A 24044-nucleotide genomic window follows, 5' to 3' on the forward strand; every position below is an offset into this window, starting at 1 on the left:
TTTGTTTTTTATGTAGTATTTTGTATACTGTTCATTGCTTTATGCTTTTTAAAATGGTTTCTCAGTTTATAATTGTTTATTATCCAATGGGTATCTTTCGCCTCTTTAATTTGAATTATATAGTACTTTTCCCCCCTAAAAGAGTACAGTCAGTGGTCAAAAGTGAGTTCTCACTCATTAAATGTCAACTAAAATCAATATTTTTCAAAAACAGATTTCATAATAACTACACTACTGATTTATATGAAATAATATGTAGAAATGTTTGAAGTTTAATTGTTAATTTGGCCCTGTAATTATTCAGGCTCATCTTTATTTTCTGACGAGGTGAACAAAGAGAAAAATATTTCTGGAAAAGTTTGCTATGTATTCTAACCAAATCAAAACCGTAAATTTGCATTTGTGTTTTACCCATAAGTTAATTATAACATCCCTCACAAAAATTATGACAAACTAAAAGATGAAACTTCCGACATTTCTTCATCTTATGGTATCTATTATATGAAAATCATTCAAAAAGTCACTTTGAACAATTTTTTTTTAAATCGATTTTAGTTGAAATGATAGGACTTTTTATTAGTGGGAACTCACTTTTGTCCAATGACTACACCATATTTTCAAAGTTTAGGTTATTTTTTGTTTAAGTTGTATATGCATTATGCTCTCTGACGATTTTCAAATAATTAAAACAAAAATAAATCAATAAAACATAACAAGGATAGACTTGAAAGTAGTAACATACTTTGTAAATTGTACATCGCTACATGTAAAACATATTTGGAAGAGTATAAATTTCGAAGTGTATTCTAAAAATGGAATATTTCATATTGTGCGTATTGCATTTGTCTGAAGTAAAAAAACAACAACAATAGCACGAAGCAAAGTTTACCCTTGCCATGTACAATGCATACACAACATTTCAGGATACCAATAACTCTAGGATGGCTGGGTCGTTGCTTTTTTTCGGCCATTTTTTTGAAATTCCTCTTATTTTCCTGATTCTTACAAAGACTAGCACTTAAACTGATTGTCCCAAAACAGAAACTATATCAGCATTTCATGCTTACAAAAAAAAGTAATTCTTTTATGACTGAAGTTGAACACATTATCTTGTATTTAATTTTCGGGATTTCACCCGGGATCACGCGTAAAACATTTATACAAACTTATAGAAAATAAAACCAAAAATAACGTCTATAATGGCTTCTCATGGGAATTGTTACTCCAATACTTGCCGCTAGTTTTCGGGGGATAGTTATCTTTCATGGGCAATCTTACTTCACAGTCTTATGTTATATAATTTTTAAAAGTATATACATTTTCACATAATAACGCGAAAACTTAATTCTTTGGGAAAAACCTTTAAATTTTGTGAATTCAAATTGAGCTCCAATATTATAAAATGGAAATTGTATATTTTCAATAGTTTATAAAGATTTTTATGATTAACAATTATCTTCATCTTACAAAACTTATTTTTTTAAGTTATTTCCTTAAAATAATAATTTATCTTTATTGTTGTAGATTTATATTCATGAAAATACAAAATTAAATAAATCAAAGTGATCCTTTCTTTTTCGTTTTTAATGAAAATGATAAAATAAAAGACGGTACATCGATTTTTTTTATTTTTTTTAATTAAAAACAAAAAAGATTACCCTTCAAACTTACTTTAAAATGTTTTTAGCCCATGAACTAATGGTATATGTCCTTTATATCCTTTCCATCATTTATGATAGAAAAAATATTGCGGTTTCTAATAAAGAATTCGTAATTTTTTTTTCTATTCGACATTCTTTTTTCGGCGGAGTTCGTGTTGCTCAATGTTTAGGAGATAACTGTATTGTATTTTAAGCTCCGACGGCATCAATTGGGGATTTTATGGTCGCAAATTAAGTTTACTGGCGACGCGTTAGCGGAGACAGTAAACGGGTATTTGCGACCATCAAATCCCCAATTGATGCCGTCGGAGCTTAAAATACAATATTGTTCTCTCCATTCTAATGAAACTGACAGAAAACAACGTTAAAACATGTAATTAAAATCTGTCATATGCCGTCTGCGCTTGCGCGTACGTCCCATAGCATCGATTGTCAATTGATACCATGTAAAAAAATGACATTATCCAATCAAAATGAACATTACAAACGTTGTTGCATTAGAATTAGATATCTATGTAGTGTATTGTTAACTGTTGATTTTCTGTTATGTTATTTTTTTCAGCTTATGAATTCATATTGTCCCTTTGGTATCCCTTGTATCTTTCATTCTAACACAATGTAATCTTGTATCTAGAAAAAAGAAGATGTAGTATGATTGCCAATGAGACAACTCTGCAAAAGATTCTAATATGACAGAAATCAACAGCTATAGGTCATCGTATTTTGTGTTGATTAGTTTGTCTTTTGTGCTTTTTAGTTTATTGCCATATTGTTTTTCGTCGACATTTGAGTTTTGAATATACCTTCGGTATCTTTCTTTTTTAAAGTATTAATATAATTTTGATTGTTGAACTTAGCAGCATGTAAGACAAATGTGAAGTTCATAAATTTCATAAAGTAAAATAAAAAAGGTACCCCACTCCGAGGAAAATAAAAAAAAGAAAACTCCGTAATCGAAAGGCAAAATAAATAGTTCAATTCATGAAATATATGGATAACAACTGTCATAACCCTCACTGAGTACAGGCATTTTTGTATGTAGACAATGGTGGATTAATCAAAGCAATGAACACCTGTTATATATAAATAATTACATTAGATGAATGTTTCATTAAAATACTTTATTCTGATTGGCTAACTGCACATCACATGTTATTTCTTAAGCAATTGCATTACTCAATAAAACTTTTCATTCATCATAACACGTGGTCCCACAATAAATCGCACAGGTGAATTAAATAAAAAAAAAATCGTGTTTTCATTATCATAGCTAAAAAATGTAATTATAAGTATTGAATGCTTCGTTTTGTAACTTCATAGGGTTGTAAAAGCGTTGACCGTGCGCACATTTTTAGAATGTACTTCGGTCAACGCTTTTACACCCCAGTGAAGTTACAAAAAGAAGCATTCAATTTTTAAATACAAAATGATAAAGTGATAGCACAATAATTCAAGGTGAATATTCTATAATAAAAATTGTAGCCGTGGTTGAAATCATATTGAGCATTACTTCATTGCGAACACACATACAGCAAAAATATGCATTTTCTATTTGTTTGAAAACAACCAACTGTTTGTCGATGAATAGCATATTTTATATGACATATGTATGTTTCATTTTGAAGCTTTTTCTCCTACCAACTGTTTCAAAAAATAATTTGCGACTTTAAAACTCATACTCGTGATAATGTTGAAAAGAATGTATATATTCATTTCATCTATTTATTTAATGAAAAATCCTTTTGTTAATATATAATAAATGTCAGTGTCTTCTTTATTTAGTAAAGTATGATATGCAAAACACAAATTCATGTATTTCATTGAAAGTACTGTGAAAACTGCTAATCAAGTGACAAAGAATCGCACTATCCTACACACATTTCGTTTTAATTTTTATTGATCCTGTTTACCTTAGTTTTGTAAATTTATTTGAGAATTCCTTTGATCGTCAATTCACATTTCTAAAAGGTTGGGTTAATGTAAATGTATTTCCTTATGGAGACTGCTGAGGCAATACTTTGTTTTACAACCAGGATTATTTACGGAAACACAATCCGCAATTTCACTTTACCTACGTATGTATCATTATATGAGTTCGTGCCTTATGGCGTGTGTCATACTTATTATCCATTAAATTATATACTGATATTATCTACACTCCTATGTAATGTCGATTTCTTTTCTTATGGTTCGATGACCAAACTTTAAATTATATCCGTATATTTTCATTTGATGATGTTTATCCAATGATATGGAAGCTTACTTCGATATAAAGGCAAGACACCGCGAAGTTTAAATCATACAACACTCGACTCATTCAAGAACAGAAATCACAGATATGGCTGTTCTAAGAATTGTGGTAAGTAATTGGATATTTTCTAAACTTTAAAATATGACTAACCATGTACTTAGATTTAGAAATAAATAAATAGATATATAATTAATTAACTAAATATTTTCTCAAATACTTATGATTTTATCATTATTTAAAATAAATTGTTTTATAATTTTTCTCTGGTGACCTGATCGGAATAAAATTTGGGAATTTTAGAATTGAGTGTCAGAAATTTTTCGACACTTGCATTTGTTCAAATCAAACATTTTAGTACCGCCAAATACCTATTTTAAAATTTGAACTGCTTTCGTATGAAAGTATTGATTCAATGGTAAATAAAAAAGGCATCGTTCCTTCTTTAGCCGTTACTAATGCTCGGCAATCTTTAACTGTTAAATTGAAATAATATATTAATTGGTTGTTTTTTTAACGTTTAATGAAAAAAAAATATGCATATCAATGAAGAACAATTTTGATTAAATCACATATTATATATTAAGGCATTGTGTTTACAAAAAGAATATGATTCGTAGGCGGCAAAAATGACTATAAAATGATAATAAATGATTCAAAGCAAAATGTTTCCACTGTAGCATTACATTGAATTGTTCTCAACTACAAGTAGATTACATCGAGCCACTATGTCTCCTATTAATTCTAAATGTAGCCATGCATTATACATACTGGAATGAAGAATACCAAATTCTTTAAAAGTTTTTTTTATTATTATTTTTATGTATAATGGATATTGGTACTCATTGCTCTTCTTCGTACTTTATTTGGCCTTTTAAACTTTTTTTTATTCTTGCGTCACTTATGAGTCTTTTGTAGACGAAACGGTCGTCTTGCGTAAATACAAAATTTAATTCTGGTATCGATGACAAGTTTATTTAGAATAATAATTATTGTTTCTTACCGTTCAACCACTTATTGGTTCTTCGGCCGGTCATTGAAATTAAGTATTTTCATTATAGGGGATTGTGATGTGTTTTATTGCTGTTGTCAACTGCCAGATTTGTGCATCAGATGCAAAAACTGAAGATCCATTTCAAGGAAAATTAGAAGATGAAAGGGGCTATCCAAAGTAAGTTGAAAAACATTATAACGATATAAAACAACAAAAATCTTTCTGAAATTGATATTCGTTTGGTGTTTGTTTTAATTCTATTTCTTTTGGGAGGGAAGGGTAATATTGTTGCAATTAATTAAATTTACTGCATGAATTCAAGTAGCCACGAAAATGCAAGTTTTCCTCAATTCATGAAAATTGATACCCAAGAAAAAATGAATCCACAGTATTTATAATTCCTTGGGCTAGGCTTATGAAATATTGCAGAAACACATATCCATTGTTGCAAATGTCGTTGCTTATTTACGTCTTTCAGAAGCTTTTTTTTTTATTGAAGCAAACTTCTTGTATTAAAAATAAATATGATATCGTAGCCATACAGAACCACAAATACATTAATTAAACACCATTTTGGTGTAATACTGGACGTTACAAACATTGAATTTGTCTTGCTTTTGAATTCACAAACACGCACAAAGGCAAATGCTAAATTGATACATCAAAGTTCAACAGGAGCTTATTTTAATGAAAACCCACTTGCTTTTTACACTTTTCAGAGCTGAAATAGAAGGTGCATATGAGAAGTTAGACCGGGATACAAAAGCACTGATCGATAAAGATGCCGGTGAAATGGCAACTTTGAGTAAAAACGACTTCCTGCCTGTGTAAGTACTAACCTTTACTCTTTTCAATCTTTAAAAATCCATATGTTCCTCTTTCATTTATCACCAGTTTTCTCATTCATCCTTTCTGTCTCGGCTAATGAAGTTTCGATTTCATGAATAATTGTCAAGTATATTCTTACGAAAATGAGACAAAATCAAAGCAATTTACCTGCTAAGCAACGGCGTAGACAGGAACAGGGGAGGATCCAGTATATTTGAAAGAGAGCTTCATTGCATAAAGCTGTATATAAACTGTTTCTCTAAATCCGATAAACTATCGCTAAACAGGTCAAAGACTTATACACTTTGACTGTGTCGTAGTGTATGTAAATGAAACAATCAAAAATAAGATAGTTAACAATGAAGATCAAAGCTATCAAAGGAAGAATGATAAATAAAAAAAGAATATTTTAATTAGAACAATTGTATGTGTGACCTTTGCTTGTCTTAGTGTTTCGTTGAATCTCCTAATTTCATTCGTATAATGTCAGCTCATAGTTTATCAATGTTATATTATACATTACATACTTTGCCCTCACAAATTTGTCACAATCTATCAAAGAGCAAAACATTTAAAAAAAATCAGCCTATCGTTCATCCATGCTATGTTTTTCATTACAAAAAGCAGAGTAAAAAATTGATTTCATGCAATGTTATTTTTCAGTTCGCATTTGTCGTCATCCCTTTGCCCTCACACATTTGTCACAGTCTATCCAAGAGGATGGCATTTCCTAAGCAGTAGTCTGGGAAAGTGTTGGATTCTTAATAGATGGTGGAATACCCCACTCTCATACGCTGTGTGCCCGTAAGTACAATTATGGTAGAAACTTTATCAAAATACTCCGCATTCATACGCTGTTTGCGCACAAGTACAAATATGATAGAAATTTTATTAAAATATTCCGCCGTCATATGCTGTTTGCGCGTAAGTACAAACATAATAAAAAATGTATTAAAATACTCCGAGTTCATACGCTGTTTGTGCATAAGTACAAATATGACGGATAGTTTATTAAAAGGTTTTCATGCAGGAGAAGACAACCGATGTATATCTACACACACAACTGGTGTGAATCGTTTTACCCCGCGTTTGAATTACTTTTAATTCTAATTACAGGCCATATTTACAAGAAATAAAAACCTCAAAATATATTGTTTGAACTGCGTAATTGAATAATGCAATAAATTATCGTTTCGATTTGTTGATAGAATAAATTTGTACAAATAAAAGATTTATAACTAAGAAGTTTAAGCTGTAGAAAATGAACCTTTTTAACATTTGTTTTTGTATTTTCTTATATATATCTGCATCAATTCCCTACAGAAATAAATCGTAATTTACATTATTCTTTACTGTATATTTGTAGAACAAAATCATGCCAAGGCCTACCATGTTCTGCTAAAAACTACCTTTGTACACCATCGAACTACAAGGGCTACGTAGCATGGACCTATTGTTCAGGAAAAGGATTCAGTCGCAGATGGTTTAAATTGCCTCAGTGTTGTGAATGTCAAAGATTTAAATGTTGAGAGAAAGTGATACAGACAGACATACAGCGAAAAATGTTGATCGAAAAAAAGATAATCCTGTATCAATTAAAAATGTTGAATAGAGAATAAAATCTCAATATAATATCGACTTTTAATTGTTGTTGAATGTCCCAGCCATTGAAGATTTTATCCTTTAACCCATAATGTGGTGTCCTGATGGACGTGATATGTAGTTTGCTGACCGCTGCAAAGCCAACCCGACAATTACAATCATACAAAAAACTATGTATAATCAAATGTAAAACTTTGATTTTAATCTAAGTAGTCGCCTTCTTAAGTGACAAAGCATGAGCAGACACAAAATAAAAGCACAATAATTACACACACAAAAATTGAACCAATCTGCAGTATTGAAGCAAAACAACACAACACAAAAGTTTAGTATTACAAAATTCACTATTTCATGATCTGATGCATACGGGGTAATATTTTCAAAATAGTACACTTACATTTTTTACTTAGTTAAAACATTAGGAAATTCAACCAATGAAGTGACGTTATTTTTACTTAATATATAACAGAAATATGGTTTTGGTCTGTCAAATATGTTCCTTTATTGACAACGAGATTACGTCATTTCATAAATCATTCAAAGTATTGTCATGGTATTTTTATCGCTTTGCTTCGTAAAAAAAGAATGGCCAACGTAGATACAAGTATCTTTTCTTAGGGAGGGATAAATCCTACTTTGTAAAGGATCACTATGATTCGAACAAACAATTCTCTGAAACTGATATTATCAAGATGCTTGATTTCTTGATTGCCAACATATTTGTTACGTTCGGAGGACGTGTTTTTCAACGGACTGTCGGCATTCCAATGGGAACAAACTGTGCCTCTCTACTTGCCGACTTGTTTCTTTATTATTATGAGGCTGACTTCATGCAGGAACTTCTTAGGAAGAAAGATAAGAAGCAATATCCTTTAACTCTACTTTTCGCTATATAGATGATGTTCTTTCACTAAATAATGCAAAATTTGGTGACTATGTGGAACGCATCTATACAATCGAGCTAGAGATAAAGGATACTACAGATACAGTTAAGTCGGCCTCATATCTTGACTTACATCTAGAAATTGACAATGAGGGTCGGTTGAAAACAAAACTTTACGACAAAAGAGATGATTTCAGCTTTCCAATTGTGAACTTTCCATTTCTAAGTAGCAACATTCCAGCAGCACCTGCATACGGGGTATATATCTCCCAATTGATACGATATTCCCGTGCTTGCATTTCCTATCATGATTTTCTTGATAGAGGGTTGCTGCTAACAAGGAAGCATCCCTTCGTAAATTTTACGGACGCCATCACGAGTTGGTTGACCGTTATGGAATAACCGTTTCACAAATGATATCGGATATGTTCCTTACGTCGTAACTACAATCCCCTTCCCTTTCATGAATGTGACCTACCGAATTAGACTATTTACCGGATTTGTTATCACATAAGCAACACGACGGGTGCCGCATTTGGAGCAGGATCTGCTTACCCTTCCGGAGCACCTGAGATCACCCCTAGTTTTTGGTGGGGTTCGTGTTGTTTATTCTTTAGTTTTCTATGTTGTGTCGTGTGTGCTGTTGTTTGTTTGTCTTTTTAATTTTTAGCCATGGCGTTGTCAGTGTGTTTTAGATTTATGAGTTTGACTGTCCCTTTGGTATCTTTCGTCCCTCTTTTATCAGTCCAATAAATAATTTATTGGTTATTGCAGATATATAGAAAGTCTCTGTGGAATAACGAGACAATTTGGCATAATCTGTTGCGTTTTAGAGCTTTATAAATGACTTTTACCAATCATAAGAACCTGAGATTAACCTAGTTTTTAGTGGGGTTCGTGTTGTTTAGTCTTTAGTTTTATATGCTGTGTGTTGTGTTTTATTGTTTATCTGTCTTTTTCTTTTTTTACCATTGCCTTTTCAGTTTATTTTCGATCTATGAGTTTGAATGGCTCTCTGGTATATTTCGCCCCTCTTTCATGAATTTTGAACAGCGTTATACTACTGTTGCCTTTATTCATTAACAGAAATGAAAGCAGATGTCAAGTGTAAGTCAATGGACCAAAAAAAAATATTACACAAAATATTCTAGTTATAAAAAAAGGATTCAACATGTGCGATCAAAGCACAGCATGGTGTTTCCTAAACAAAATCATGATAATTACGTCTTAAACGACACTCAGTCTGATAGATATACAAATTATGTGGAAAAAAAGAGCGGGAGATACTAAGGTACATTTTAAACTTATCAGCCGACGCGACACTGTCAACGCCGTTGGAAAAAAATCCTAACACCATCAAAACTAATTACAATGGAATGTAATGCATGAATTTACACACTATAAAGTAAACAAATAATACTTGGAAAAAGAAATACTAATACTGAGCAATATGCAATTTATAAATTAAGGACTGTATTACCGTAATTTGAAGAAATATGGAATAAATGAGGACCATTCTAACAGCAAAAAAATAATTTTCTTTTTCACGGAAAAAAGACTCTATTTATTATTTTCAACATGTTGGTGAGCTTTTTCTAAATTGGTTATCACTAATCCAAAACTTGATAATAACGTGACATTAAACGATTATAACGACTTAGTCTGTCAACCTGTTGATAAAAATAGTGAAAACTGATTATGTCATTACGGTTATTTTTATCAAATTGTATTGGGCATTATTGTCATACTTGACTTTTATACTAATGTATGCAAAAATATATGTTTGCATTTTATTTATGATTTGATTTTTTTTATAGAAGAAAAATAAAAACTTGACCAAGTAGTGAAATATTTTTTTTGTCAATAAACTAATCATAGATACCAGGATTAAATATTGTATTTACGCAAGACGCGCGTTCCGTCTACAAAAGACTCACCAGTGACGCTCTAATCCAAAACAGTTGATAAGGCCTAAAAAAGTACGAAGTTGAAGAGCTTTGAGGACAAAAATTCCTAATGTTTTGACAAGTACGGCTAAGGTAATATATTCATGGGGTAGAAAAGCATTAATATTCCAAAAATTCACTGTTAATTGGTAATCATGACGTAAAGAATCATGCTCACCATGTCAGTCTAGTTAACAAAGCATGGTTCATCTTTACATCAAATCATTATGTTCCCGTCGGGGTGTGCATACAACATTGGCAACGAAAAATACTGTCCACCATAATCACTGAACATGATTATAACTTTTATAAATTAAATTTTGAAAATATCTGGTTAAATTAAAGAATACACGAACTAATAAAAAACTCCTAGTCGAAAAAGAACAGACGAAAACACACGAAGACATACAACGGACAGTCACAAACTACACAAACAGATCATAAACACCTTTCAAACAACTAAGTATAACCTATGAACTGCGGAAAAGTCAACAGTTTCGGCATATTTCATTCCAAATACTGAGTTATTGTCTTTTTAGCTGTACATTAGTTGATTTGAAACCATGATCTGACAAATTTTCGAAAATTAAATCTACAAGGGTGCCATAATAATCTTAATACTGATCAGCTCCATTAGGTGAAAATCGAAATCCACGTAAAACAATTTTTATGTACTCTACGTAATAAACATAACAAACTGATTGGTTCATATCATGTAAGTAAACCCAATTCTGATTAGTTAATATCACGTAAGTAAACCCAATTCTGATTGGTTAATAGCATGTAGGTATACCCAATTCTGATTGGTTCATATGTAAGTAATCCCAATTCTGATTGGTTAATATCATGTAAGTATGCCCAAGTCTGAATGGTTCATATCATGTAAGTAAACCATTTAGAACCCAACCCAGAAGATAATTCACCGTCGTCTTCTTTCCCACCTGCAAAGCGAGAATGTTGTATCTCCATATCTGCCATTTGCATGTAATTACTAGTGGACTGTCAATCCAAAAGGGACCACTCCGTAGCAGATAGAACTTAGGAACAGAGGACTGTCATTCCAATAAAGGTTCACTCCGCGGTTGATTGTGGTTTTGTACAGACTTGTCTTCTATGTTGTGATGTTATATTACTGTTTCAGAAAAGAGAGAAGGTTTTCTATAATTAAAACGTTTAATCCCGCTGCAATTGTTTGCACCTGTTCTAAGTCAGGAATATGATGTTCAGTGGTTGTCGTTTGTTTATGTGGTTCATAAGTGTTTCTCGTTTCTCGTTTTTTTTATTTATTAGACCGTTGGTTTTCCCGTTTGATTGGTTTTACACTAGTAATTTTTTAGGCCTTTATAACTTGCTGTTCGGTGTGAGACTATGCTCCGTGTTGAAGACCGTACCTTGACCTATATTGGTTTGTTTTACCATATGCATTTATATTTAACGTATATATGACTACTAGTATATAAGTTTGAATAAATTGTGTCCAATCCCTTTTGCATACTTAGGCAAATAAAATATGTTTTAACTAAAAAATAACGTTTGCAGATAGAAAATGTGATAGTTCTTCAGCCTAAAGTTAACCTATTACTTTTTAGTCCTTCTAGATTGGTTGAGTTTATTTACCTCCCCCTTTTCCTCTTGCTAATTTTGTATCAGTGCACAGTTCCTCTAATAGGTTACACATGCGTATTTAGGATAAATATCTGAAACTTTGTTTACCTCCATATACCTTCAACTTGTAATAAAAGATATAACACAGTTAGATATATCTCAATCAGGAATCTTAAATCTTGAAGATTTTGAAAGGCAAGGACGATCAAATTGTAGTAAGTAGAAACATAGGGAAGTACATGTCATAAAGTGATATTGAAAAGTAGCCAAATTCTTTTACTTTGGATTCATTATTATTATTCGTGGGGTACCAATTTTAGTGGATTTCGTTGGTAAAGGTGAACAACGAAATTAAATGTTCAACGAATAACAAATTTGTTCTAACTGATATACAGACTTTGGCAAACTCACTAAATTAAATATCCACGAATATGCAAGTTTTACTGCATCAACGAAAATTGGTACCTACGAAAGTAACTGAATCCAAAGTATGGTCAGTGTCATTTCTTAATTTACGAACACAAAATTCAAGAAAAGTACGGCATTAATCAGGTCCGAAGCGATAAAATGATAATTAGTTGATAAACTCTGCATACTGTTGTTCACACCTCATTTCATGTTTGATGCTCATAGACCACTTAACGGTGATTTGATTTTGCAATTTTCAAATTTACTTGATTTTTTGAAATCAAGAAAGATTAAAGTTTTCTATATTTCAACGATTTATATTTACGTTTTTTTTAGCGAAATTCGCAAACTACAAATCGCTTGCGTCACGAGTTTGTTTGTAATATTTAATATGTTGTCTTCCGATACTAATTGATTTACAAAATTTAAAAGTATTTGAGAAAAACTTTATTATTTTAAAGACATAACAAGATAAAAACAAGGAGTTTGTAGAAAGTCACAATTGGAATACACGCATAGAGAAATAGGTACAAATCTGATTCTTTGTAGGTCTACTTGGGACACGCCATCCACGTGTAGACAACTTCGTAGGTAATCGAGCCGCCCCAAGATACAATTTTGAACATGAATCCATGTCCAGAAAGATGGTGTACTGTCGCTTTTATCCTCACATTTTTTCCCCTGTAGGTATCCAGTGAGGTCATTCCAACCACTAAAGCAGGTCTCCTGCGGAAAGGTCTACGAAATGGTATGTACATAATTCGATGTTTGTTTCGTCTACTCGAATACCCAAGCTGTGCAGTTCCTGAAATGCCTACAAACAGTAAAATGAAGTACTTTAAACTTATCAAAGCAAAAAACCACATTTGAGTGACTTCAGCCAATACAACAGTAACTACCCCCAAGCTAAGACCCCCATCTCAAACCCACCTTAAGTATATTTTAAATGCAAACAAACCTAATAGATAAATACTTACAACCATGGCGGCGGTAACGTCGGTGTCGGACTGAAATAAATTGAAAGAATAACATTTTAATTGCACATATTATGTTACAATATAAAGCATTAAATGAAATTGAAGGAAGGAGAATAAATAATAATGCATTGTTAAACAACCAATATTCACATATATACATTTATAAATATTAACAAAATTACAATGATAAGCACCTAACTGAGAAAATAAAATATGATAAATACGTATAGGTAAACATAAATTATGGTTTACCGACCTTTGAAATAGTACGTTAAAATGACAAATAAAACGATGGATGTTAAAAAGTGTGTCTGAGTTCAACGAAAAGTACACGTACCTTCTGTCTCCAAATCGGATACTTCTGATTTCAGTGCCTGAAACTCAGTCTCCATATGATCTTTTGACTGCAAATTGGTTTCTTCTGATTTTGGAGCCTCGACCTCGTTCTCCATATCATTGACTGAAGAGGGGGCAACATCTGGCTTCGGAGCCTCGATCTTGTTCTTTATATCATCGACTAAAGAAGGAGAGGATTCAAACTCCACACTCCCGCCAACTGCAGAAAAAATGCACACAGTGATGAATATAAACACAAACTTCATTGTGTCAAGCTTCTGAGGCTTTTCTATGAAAACTAGACTCGTTATAATTACTATTGTTATATCGCCTCTCTTTTATACACGTCAACCGAAAAATGTTTTCCTTCTTGTACGTGACTTCGACAAACTGGTAACGCATATTCTATTTTCTTACACGTGACTTCAACACACTGGTAACGCAAGTTCTGTTGACCAATGTATGAAACGAGACTTCAAGCTTAAACTGGTAGTGTGAGTTTAAACATTGCATATACAATATATTCACAGAGAACATAGAAATACACTAGAATGGACAAATAAGTAAATAAACAGCCCCGACGACTACCATTCCCCACTAAAAAAAAACCGAACACAACAGCAATATATCACAATGTACGCCTTAGCATTAACTTGATAATTAATTAAGCAAATAACAGATTTACATTGGATTATACTTTGAGATGAGATTTTACATATTTTAGGTTGTCTGATATTTGTTCATTGATCTTTCCCTATAAGACATGTATACAGATGAAAGGATTAAAAGTAAAATTCATTACAGACCAATTTCGTAATTCAAAAGTTGTTTTGTTGTGCTGCACTTTGTAAGACTTGGGTTATATGTAAGTTATATTTTTTTTCCATGCTCAACATTTTTTAACAAATGTATTAATACTAGTTTATTTGTATAAATACGGACTAATGAAGAAGAAGAAGTCAATTTAAAAATAATAAAGCAAGTAGCATAAACATGATACATCTTTACACAATACATATCTATTGAGAGCACAAGGTAAAATATTCAGTTAGTACAATCGCATTGTGGTATACTTAAAGTGAAGTACCTATTTGAGAGTTAATATTTGAAAGTGATATAACTAATGCATGACTTTTTATAATATTTTTTAAACAACTGTTTTTTTTGTTAATATCAAAGCAATACACTGTTTTTAGTATTCAAATATGGGAAACCCTGAAAAGTTTGCTTCTGATTCCTCATAGTTCTTGCTAAAAATACATAATTTGGTATGTTTTTGTTAGTTTTTTATCTGCAGTTATACTTACATGAACAACACATTAGGCACAACATGTGGATCAGTATTGCTTAGACATCTTAAAAACCAGAAACCTTGTCGTAACAACAATCCCGTCCCTTTTTACCCCCGAATGTGACATATAGCATTAGACTTATCACCAGTTTTATACTTACGTCAGCAACACAACCTGCGTCATATTTTTGAGCACTTCATGAACACCTGTGATCAGACTTAGTTTTTGAGGGGGTTTGTGTTGCTCAGTCTTTATTTTTATATGTTGTGCATTATGTACGGTTTCTGTCTGTTTTTCGTTTTTCAATTTCAGCCATTACGGTTTTAGGTCATTTCTTACTCGTGAGTTACAGTCGATTTCATTGAGTGTGTAGGCAAAGGTAATATCTTTGGTTAGATTGCTGGTTAGCTAAACCGTGAAATCATTATTAGGTCAGGTATACTATCCTCCTTTCGAAGTAGCATCATCCAAGAGACAGAGAGATTGTCGGACTAGTCGTCTCTTAAAGGAGGGTAGTTTACCTAATGTTAATGTCTGATTAATTTCCCATAGTAGGGTACCTTTTACAAAATTACATTATAAAGTGTTAGCATAAGTCAGTAGAACTATATAAAAACGAGTTGTATTTATTGAAATCAATTCATGGTCGTAAAGTAAATTACAGTTGTACGAGTTCAGATTACAACCTTTCCACCCACAACTGACCTAAAAATGTCTGGATTCCCCCCACTAATTTACATATATTATTTCCGTATATAATACGGTAGTTCACAATACAGTATCCGTAACGCATCCTATTGTTGGGGGAACAGGAAAACAATTGCATGTTTGATTAAGTAACGCAAATTGAATGATTGTTAATCGCTTGCGTGTTTTTAAAAAGGAGTTATCCTTTAGAAGGATCTATAGACGTCAAATTAAAAAATTTAAGCAACTAAGTGTAAACGATGTATTTGTTTAAGTTTGTGACCATGTAATATAACCATTCTGTAATCAGTTTACTGCTATTTTTTTTTTTAAAGAATTAAGTTTTATAACTTTCTCTGTTTCTCTCTTACTGTGGATTCACTTATTTTCATGGGTTCCAATTTTCGTGAAAAAATGTTCATGATGTTAGTGGATATTTAATTTCATGGTTTTCCTGAAGTCTGCATACAAGCCTTTACTAAATTTGTCTTTCGTTGAACATTTCATTGGGTAGTTCACCTTCACCCAAAAAATCCACGAAAATTGGAATCAAATGAAAAATAAAGAATACATAGTACATGTCATATGTACATTTAACAACATACACATGTACATCATTTATAAATTAACATTAAAGAAAAAAAAAGATTACTATATTTTTTCATCCATATAAAATTTTGTTTGGCTTAAGGTTATATACATTTTTATTTCAGTTTAAACAAACAAGAGGCTGTCAGAATGACAGCAAACTTGATTTCCTGCAGAGGTCTATCCCTGAACAGTTTAAAAATAAAATATGAAAAGATATAGCTCTTATAATATGATTTCAAAGACTGAAAGGTCCTCCTTCTTTCTAAGAAGATCCAATTCTAAAATTTTCAGTAATTGTACTTGAACAATTCAATTTATTTAAACAGAAAATGCTCACTGTGTATCATCAGTACAGCGGATATAGGTACTAACCAAGCGGGTGTGATCGATTTTGACCTCACACGGTAACGAAAATCTTTGTTTTGGTCACATAATATCAATGTGTACTTCAATCTAAACATAATTGTTGTTTTAAGAAATGATTTGGTTGTAGGTTGATGATTAGAGATGTCTCATTATTTTCCCAAAACAAGATTACTAAAATCATGTGCAAATACTTGTCAAAGAAGTTGGCACTCATCTCATCCGATATAATTCTATATTCTTTGCAACTCTTTTATGGTAGAAGGCCATTGTGCGTGTGTAATAAGTACAGTACTAGTTGTATCAATAATTGGCATTGAAATCTTTCATGCATATGTTTTTTTCGATATTTTATTCCGAAAAGAAGTGTTGTGTACAGTGTTTAGCTGACCACATAATTCCTTCTGTACGGTGCATAGTTAAGTTGATGTACACCATACACAAAAACAAAATTTTCATACTCATTTATTACCCAAAACATTTCAAGGAATGGGTAATCACAGGTAGGTTTGTGATTTTTAACTATTACTTTTGCCCATTTACAAGTTAATTGTTCATATTAGAATATAAAAGTTGTCTTATAAATAGGAAAAAATCGATGCAAAAATTATTTTAGATGTTGAGAAATGTACACTGAATGTTGATAAAACTAAACAAAGATTTTCGTAACCGTGTCAGTTCAAAATCGATCATGCCTGCTTGGTTAGTACCTATTTCCGCTGTACGATGATACACGGTGATGCTTACCCTTCTAAAGCACTCATCGATATCATCTCTTACCTATTATGCTGATATCGAGTATTATTTTTGATAATTTTGATAGGAATTAATCAGGATTTTTCTTAATATCGCATAACTAAATATCTCATTTCAATCTAAAATGACAAAATTGCAATAATAAATGCTCGCAATAATTTCAGAATTTCTGAATTTACAGTACTTATATAATTAATATTTAGAGCTTGTTTTGATTTTGAATAATGCCAATGAATGCATGATTTGAATGATTACAAGTGTAAGCTATTGATAATATTGATTGCTTCATCATGTTCCTGCTTCAATGTCATTGTGACTAATTCAATTTGATGACCATTCGATATCTTCTGCATTTCTTTGACCAGTTTTAGAAACTAGATCTATGGCCTTTTATAATCATGACAACATTCATTTTTCATGAAGTCTGAATAATTTAAAAAAACAAACTTAAAGAAAACCTTTTAGGTTTTTAAAATGTTACTTTATTTAGCATACATATATAACAAAATATTGATTTTCCTGACCACTGCATCCAGAACTAGTCAAGAGAAAATTATTATTTTTCAGGGGTTGACAGAATACACATAATCATTATAAATTTTAACTTTTAACAACGATGTTATACAATTGTTTGTTTTTGTTTCCACCTTTCATAGGGCTTTATTTCTAATCTTATTTTTGTGTACACAATTCTAAATCTACATAGTTCACCTTTATCAATATGAGAAAATTCGCTTGAACGATTCCATATACCATTATATTTTAGGGTTTTTTACCCTCAGTGTCGAGTTGGTGTATAGTATAAAGGCTTGTCCATGTTGTCTGCGAGAAATAATTTTTTTTTCTGATAGATTAACTAAATTCAAAACCAATTTTAATATAGTTAAAAAATATCATGAATATATATTTTATTTAACTGAGTACATTGATCAGAATGTGAATGGTGTATCCCAGTCATGACATTTGCGTGGGTATTTCTTCGAATTGACATGGTAATATTATTGGTAAACGGACAGAAAGTCACAGGACAAAAAGTCACAGGACATAAAGTCACAAATTTGGTAGGACAAAAAGTCACAGGACATAAAGTCACAAATTTGGTAGGACAAAAAGTCACAGGACATAAAGTCACAAATTTGGTAGGACAAAAAGTCACAAATAATTTGTTGACAATTGTTTGAATATTTAAGAGAAATATCTTGAAATATTAACTTTTTATTACATATATTCATATGAAAGTTAATGAAATGTGTCATTATCTTGAAAAATCAAGATTTATTTAATTTTAATCTTACAAAAGACATATTTCTTGACACCATGAAGCCATTTAAGTGCCAAGCCACTTTGACTTTTTGTTTTTTTAACAATTATTTAATCATCTTTGATATTTTTTTGATAAATTTTGTTCACAAAGTTGGTTTATATACAACAGTTAAAAAAAATACAAAACTGATTTTTGTAGAAATAAGTAGGTTTTATTCAAAGAAAATAATCAGAAAAATTGAATTGTGACTTTTTGTCCTGTGACTTTCTGTCCTACATTCATATTATTTACTTTGGATTATTGTTGTCTTTAGATGCAAAGTGATATTATTTGTCTCTTCTTCTATACACATGTAGTACATAGTTTGAAATCAGGTTTGCATACTGTATACATGAAGTCTCTAGTCTGGTTTAGAATAACAAAATCTTATTACATTGTAGCTTTTGAGGGTTTGTAGTGCATTAGGATCCGGAACGAACGTGATTTTGGGTGAAAAGACCTGGTTTCTATTCAAACCTAAAAACTCCTCCTTTTGAGGCTAGCACACTCACACAACGTCAAAACTACAAAGCGACCACTAGTCCAAATAATTATGACTTATTATGAATTATGAAAGGCTATAATTTAACTTTTTTCTGTGAAGCCGGGAAAATAATAATGACATCTTGAAAGCTTTTTTTTTCTGTGACGCCAGGAAGACGTCATAATTGATCATAACTATTTGGACTACAAAAAAGGCAACTACAACGGCACAAGTCAAAGCCCAAAGGGGGTTTTCAGAATTTCTTTATCCGTCTGCTGCTATTGTATTTATTCATAGGTTAAGAATCATGATCGTCTTCAAAAGACTTTTTAGTTTAATTTACATGTTTTATAAAGTTGACCTTATTTTTAGACAAGACTGAAAATAAATTTATGGTAGATCATATCCTCCCCCTTTTTGTAAGGTAATTTTTAATGACATAGGGACAATTGTTAGATAATGCATTAGTTTTAATGCATTACATTATTTACCATGTCGCAGAATCATACTGACTGCTTTTGACATTTGCACATTCTGCAACAAATTCGAAGTTGCATCTTTTTAGGGGAGACAATTCATACAACTTGAAGAACCTAAAATAGGTATTAGGATTTCGATCATTTCAAATAGTCGGTTTTGACAGCGGGTATCTAAACGATATTTTGGGTTACATATTAACCCAAGGATTTGGGGGGATTTATATATAGATATTTATTTACATCTGGTTGATTTATATCCGACGCAGTTCAAATAATAAACCATTTATGAATCTAAGTGAAATTAAAAAACCATCCAGTAAACCCATTTGCCGGTAAACATACTATCAGAAAATTAAAACTGCCAACATAACTGAATCAAATAATTACTGATATATCAGTAGCTGAATAAGTAAACAGCTAAAAATATTTGAGACAAATATAATAGTCAAGTTCAAACATTTATCATGCAGTGAAATTATAAATAACTATTAAGAATTTATAACAAGAAAAGAACAAAATAAAATAGTAAGCATCCATTTGTTGCAGTAAAATCATATCTAAACATGCAGTTGAAATCATTTCTTAGATCAGTATGTAAGTGCCAGTCAAATGTTACATGTATGCATATGATTAAAATCTCATATTTTTCAACTGTGTTATATTTTAAGAAATAAAAGTTAAAATCTCACTAAACATTATTATAACAAAGTCAATCACATAGCTTCAAAAATCAAAAATGTTTAGATCAATAAACTTTTAAAATAATAGTCAGTTATTTGAATTGCATATGGTAAACAAAATAGCTTACCTAATGCTAGCGAAATAACATAATACTTCATATTTTAAAAATTTCTGTTTTCCAGCTCCGACAACACATTCACTATAATGATGTTGCAGGTAAAATATCCATTTCTATAGAAATAAGCTATTTTTCAGGCTTGAAATAAGATATTTTAAATAAAGCCGGCAAAATAGCCACTGCCTATTTTTTTTCGACTCCCCATTTCCGAGGCAAGAGTTTAAAGGTGGATCCAACAGACGGATCCGTTCGTGTCAGGCTATTTCCTTATTTCCATATGCATATAAGCATATTATTCAGTGCCACTTATAGCTGTCCAATGTTCATGAGTTTATTTATCTCTATTACCAACGCAATTAATAATATCAATTAAGCAGCGCATCGTAAAGGGGTTTTCATCGTTTTCTTTGTGTAGTTCAATATTTGTGTCACCCTTTCTAACAGAAATTGTTACCGTGAGCTATAGAGGCGTATATTGTTAATACCATGTGCTAAATAACCACATTTATTATCATGATAAATCAATTGCACGGTACATACATAGTTTTTATATGCTTCATACCCAACTATTCAGCGTTCAGTGGCGTAGCAAGGCCCATTCTTAAGTGTACGCACGAACTTCGGCGAGTGATCTGAAGGCCCCCAGCGACCCCAGACCTCTGGGTTGGGAAAAAAAAAATCAAGAGGCTCACACATTATCGTTAAAAAGGTGCAATTTTTGTCGTTCAAATTCATCGACAGCAATATACATGGTCGGTTGAGAACATTCCTTCATAGGAGATTATTTCAGCTTCTCAGTTGTAGGCTCTCCATTTCCCTGTAGCAAAATTCAAATAAAACCTGCATATGGAGTTTATACCGGTCTCTCCAGTTACTGCAATATTTCCGACTTGCATTTCGATCCTATCAAAGTTTTCTTGAATTAGGTTGCTACTTACACGGAAGCTATTTAACTAAGAGATCCAAGTGGGGATTTTACAAGCATCCCTTCGAAAAAATTTAAGATCGCTATTTCGAGTTGGTTGACGGTTTCACAGATTACGACGGACATGTTCCATTGTTTTCACCACAATTCTTGAATTCCTCTTCCTCGAATTTGACAAACCGAATTAGACTCATCACCGTAGGTTTACTTACATGAATAACACGTGGAACAGGATCTGTTTACCCTTGTAGAGCACCTGAGATCCAGTTTAAGTTGTGATTCGTATTTCATAGTCTTAAGTTTTCGATGTTGTCTTTTTTGCACCGTTGTTTGTCTTTTCGTCAACATTCCTTGTTTGAAATGACATTGTCAGTTTTCAATGGATGAGTGTGACAACTATATAAAAATATATGTCCACCAGAGATGAATATTGTATATCTTGATTTGATTAAAAAAAACCAATAGATACATTGTTAAACAAGATACTTATAGTTTGGAAAACAAATTTTTAAGTGCCAAAAGATGAAACTAGAAAAATTGAACTGCTCTCTCAAAGTTTTGACGATAAAAAAAAACACCCGTCACCCTTTCACACGTTTTTTTTCTCTTTTTAAATGATCTCCACTGTTTTAACACTATTTTCAGTTTACCGAGTGCATGTACCATCTGAAAAACCAACTATTTAGTTTTAAATATATCATGATTAATGGAACGTGACCATTGTAGATCCAAGACTTAAAGGGTTTCATTAATTATTGATTCGCATATGGTTGTGAGTTGCCTTTTGAGTTTTCTTCAAAAGTATAACACTTTTCATTACCTTTTTGTACAGTATATCATTAAATTAGTGGCAAAGACATATTTTCTTTCTTATGATTATTCCGCCTTTTGATTTTTAGAATGAAGCGCTTCCGCGCTTCATACAAAATGTACTTCGGTCAACGCTTTTACAACCCAATAAATAAAATTTACAAAAAGAAGCATTCAATTCTTAAGTAACAACTAGTCTATAGCTACACGTTCAATAGTCAAAATCTACGTAGCTGCTACGATATTGAACGCAACCCAAGGTTTTGCAGTTGAACTATATTTTATTTCTATTGACCACCGTAACTGTATTCTTTCACGAGGATTTTTCTACCGAATGACAGCTGTGGTCAAGTAAAAGTCCAGATACTGCCCTTTATTACGATCGACCATTATATCGCAGGGCCTACCTTATATAATTGTTGTTGATTTTTTCTCGGCCTGACCATTCATCAAATATTTGCCACTGGACGCAACGATCAATCGACCAATCAATTGTCCGGTGTAAGGATTAATCTGCAATTATAATTAACAGGATCTTCGACAACTGGCAAAACATTTACCGTATGATAAGCTATAAAAGGCCCCTTAATCACAAAACGTGGAACACTTCACTAAAGTAAACCAGCTACCCTTTGTAAGCTAATGATATCTAAAAATAGAAAAAAGTTATACCAGGCATTTAGCAAGTAACGTGAACTACTGGACTATATGTTCCCGGCTTTAGGTTGTTGTCTTTGATTTAATCAAACAGAAAAAATGAGTACAGAAAAGAATCAGAAAAAAATGGACTCTTTTATTTCACTCAACCATCTGTTGATCCGGAAACTGGAGTACCCGTTTTAATACAATACTTCTACCGTTAGACCGACACAACAAGAATGAGACGGAATTAAAAACATTTTTATGCATGGATAAAAATAAATCGAATGAGACCTAGTTTTTTTCCACATGAATATGATCTTCAATTTAAAAAAACAGATTTTTTTCTAAGCTTGAAATAAATATATAAGACACGTTATCATTTGTGATAGAAACTAAAACTAATATAAAAAAAACCAACAACTTAAATACAGCAGTACTATGATACAGCAGTACTATGAGAGGACAATGGATTCGTTCGGTTACACACGAGCGCCATACGCAGGTATAGACGGTATACATTGTATTTACTTTTCACAAATCTGACCTCCCGAATTATATTTAGTATTTTGTATAAACATGAGCGGCACGACGGGTGCCACATATGCCATGGAGCATGATCTGCTTACCCTTCCGGAGTACATGAGTTCCACCCTAATTTTTGATAATGTTCGCGCTGCTCAGTCTTTAGGTTCTATTCTATGTTTTGTGTACTATTAATTGTCTGTTGGGTTTTTTAACAATGGCGTTGTCAGTTTATATTCGACTTATAAGTTTGAATGTCCCTCTTGTATCTTTCGCCTCTCTTTTACTAAATATCACTAACTGAACAAGAACTGCAACTTCCTGCAGAAGAACAGGAATTCATCCCTGGATTTCTCAATGTTTATAGTTTCATGTGTAGTTTTGAAAAAAGTAAAATCACAAAAATACTGAACTTTATAGAGGAAAATCAATTCGGAAAGTCCATAATCACATTGCAAAATCAAATAACAAAACGCATCAAAAACGAATGGACAAGAGCTGTCATATTCCTGACTTGGTACAGGCATTTTCAAATGTAGAAAATGGTGGATTGAACCTGGTTTTATAGTGCTAACCCTCTCACTTTGATGACAGTCGAAAGGAAACCCTCTGTTTTGGTTGGATTCGTGTTTTTCAATCTTTTGTTGCAGTGTACATAGGAAACCCGACGTTCTTCATTTTGGTCATAGTGTATTACGATTTTATTTAACGTTTGGTTCTTTGTGATCTTCTCATTCGTTTTATAAACAGTTTATAAATTCAGGAAACGTTTTGGTGATGGCGAATTTAAGTTAATAAGATGCTTTTTAGAGACAAAATAAACATGACAACATATACCAGATTTAAAGAACTTTATTCGTGTTAAAACAATGATAATTAAGTATTGAATGCTGCTTTTTGTAA

General features: G+C 31.9%; 2 protein-coding genes across 2 annotated transcripts; one reads left to right on the plus strand and one right to left on the minus strand.

Annotated features, from left to right (window-relative positions):
* The first annotated feature begins 3897 nt into the window (after positions 1-3897).
* On the plus strand, positions 3898-7376 carry LOC139497309 (uncharacterized). Its single transcript, XM_071285500.1, has 5 exons — positions 3898-4020; positions 4971-5080; positions 5623-5730; positions 6395-6535; positions 7098-7376. Exons 1-5 carry the CDS (start codon positions 4000-4002, stop codon positions 7258-7260), a joined length of 543 nt encoding a protein of 180 aa, XP_071141601.1. The 5' UTR covers positions 3898-3999; the 3' UTR covers positions 7261-7376.
* A 5223-nt stretch (positions 7377-12599) lies between these two features.
* LOC139497311 (uncharacterized) lies at positions 12600-13811 on the minus strand. Its single transcript, XM_071285501.1, has 3 exons — positions 13490-13811; positions 13153-13182; positions 12600-12989 (listed from the first exon to the last, which is right to left on the minus strand). The coding sequence occupies exons 1-3, from the start codon at positions 13752-13754 to the stop codon at positions 12727-12729; spliced, it is 558 nt and encodes a 185-aa protein (XP_071141602.1). The 5' UTR covers positions 13755-13811; the 3' UTR covers positions 12600-12726.
* Positions 13812-24044: the final 10233 nt, after the last annotated feature.

Source organism: Mytilus edulis, chromosome 12, assembly GCF_963676685.1.
Source record: "Mytilus edulis chromosome 12, xbMytEdul2.2, whole genome shotgun sequence".
Lineage (NCBI taxonomy): Eukaryota > Metazoa > Mollusca > Bivalvia > Mytilida > Mytilidae > Mytilus > Mytilus edulis.

Bases quoted from the DNA above. Each gene is read 5' to 3' on its own strand.
- LOC139497309 (XM_071285500.1), top strand. From the start codon at position 4,000: ATGGCTGTTCTAAGAATTGTG. The intron at 5,081-5,622 runs GTAAGTTGAAAA...TACACTTTTCAG, and splicing joins GATGAAAGGGGCTATCCAAA to AGCTGAAATAGAAGGTGCAT. The intron at 5,731-6,394 runs GTAAGTACTAAC...GTTATTTTTCAG, and splicing joins AAAAACGACTTCCTGCCTGT to TTCGCATTTGTCGTCATCCC.
- LOC139497311 (XM_071285501.1), bottom strand. From the start codon at position 13,754: ATGAAGTTTGTGTTTATATTCATCACTGTGTGCATTTTTTCTGCAGTT. The intron at 13,183-13,489 runs GTACGTGTACTT...AATTTATTTCAG, and splicing joins ATCCGATTTGGAGACAGAAG to TCCGACACCGACGTTACCGC. The intron at 12,990-13,152 runs GTAAGTATTTAT...TACTGTTTGTAG, and splicing joins ACGTTACCGCCGCCATGGTT to GCATTTCAGGAACTGCACAG.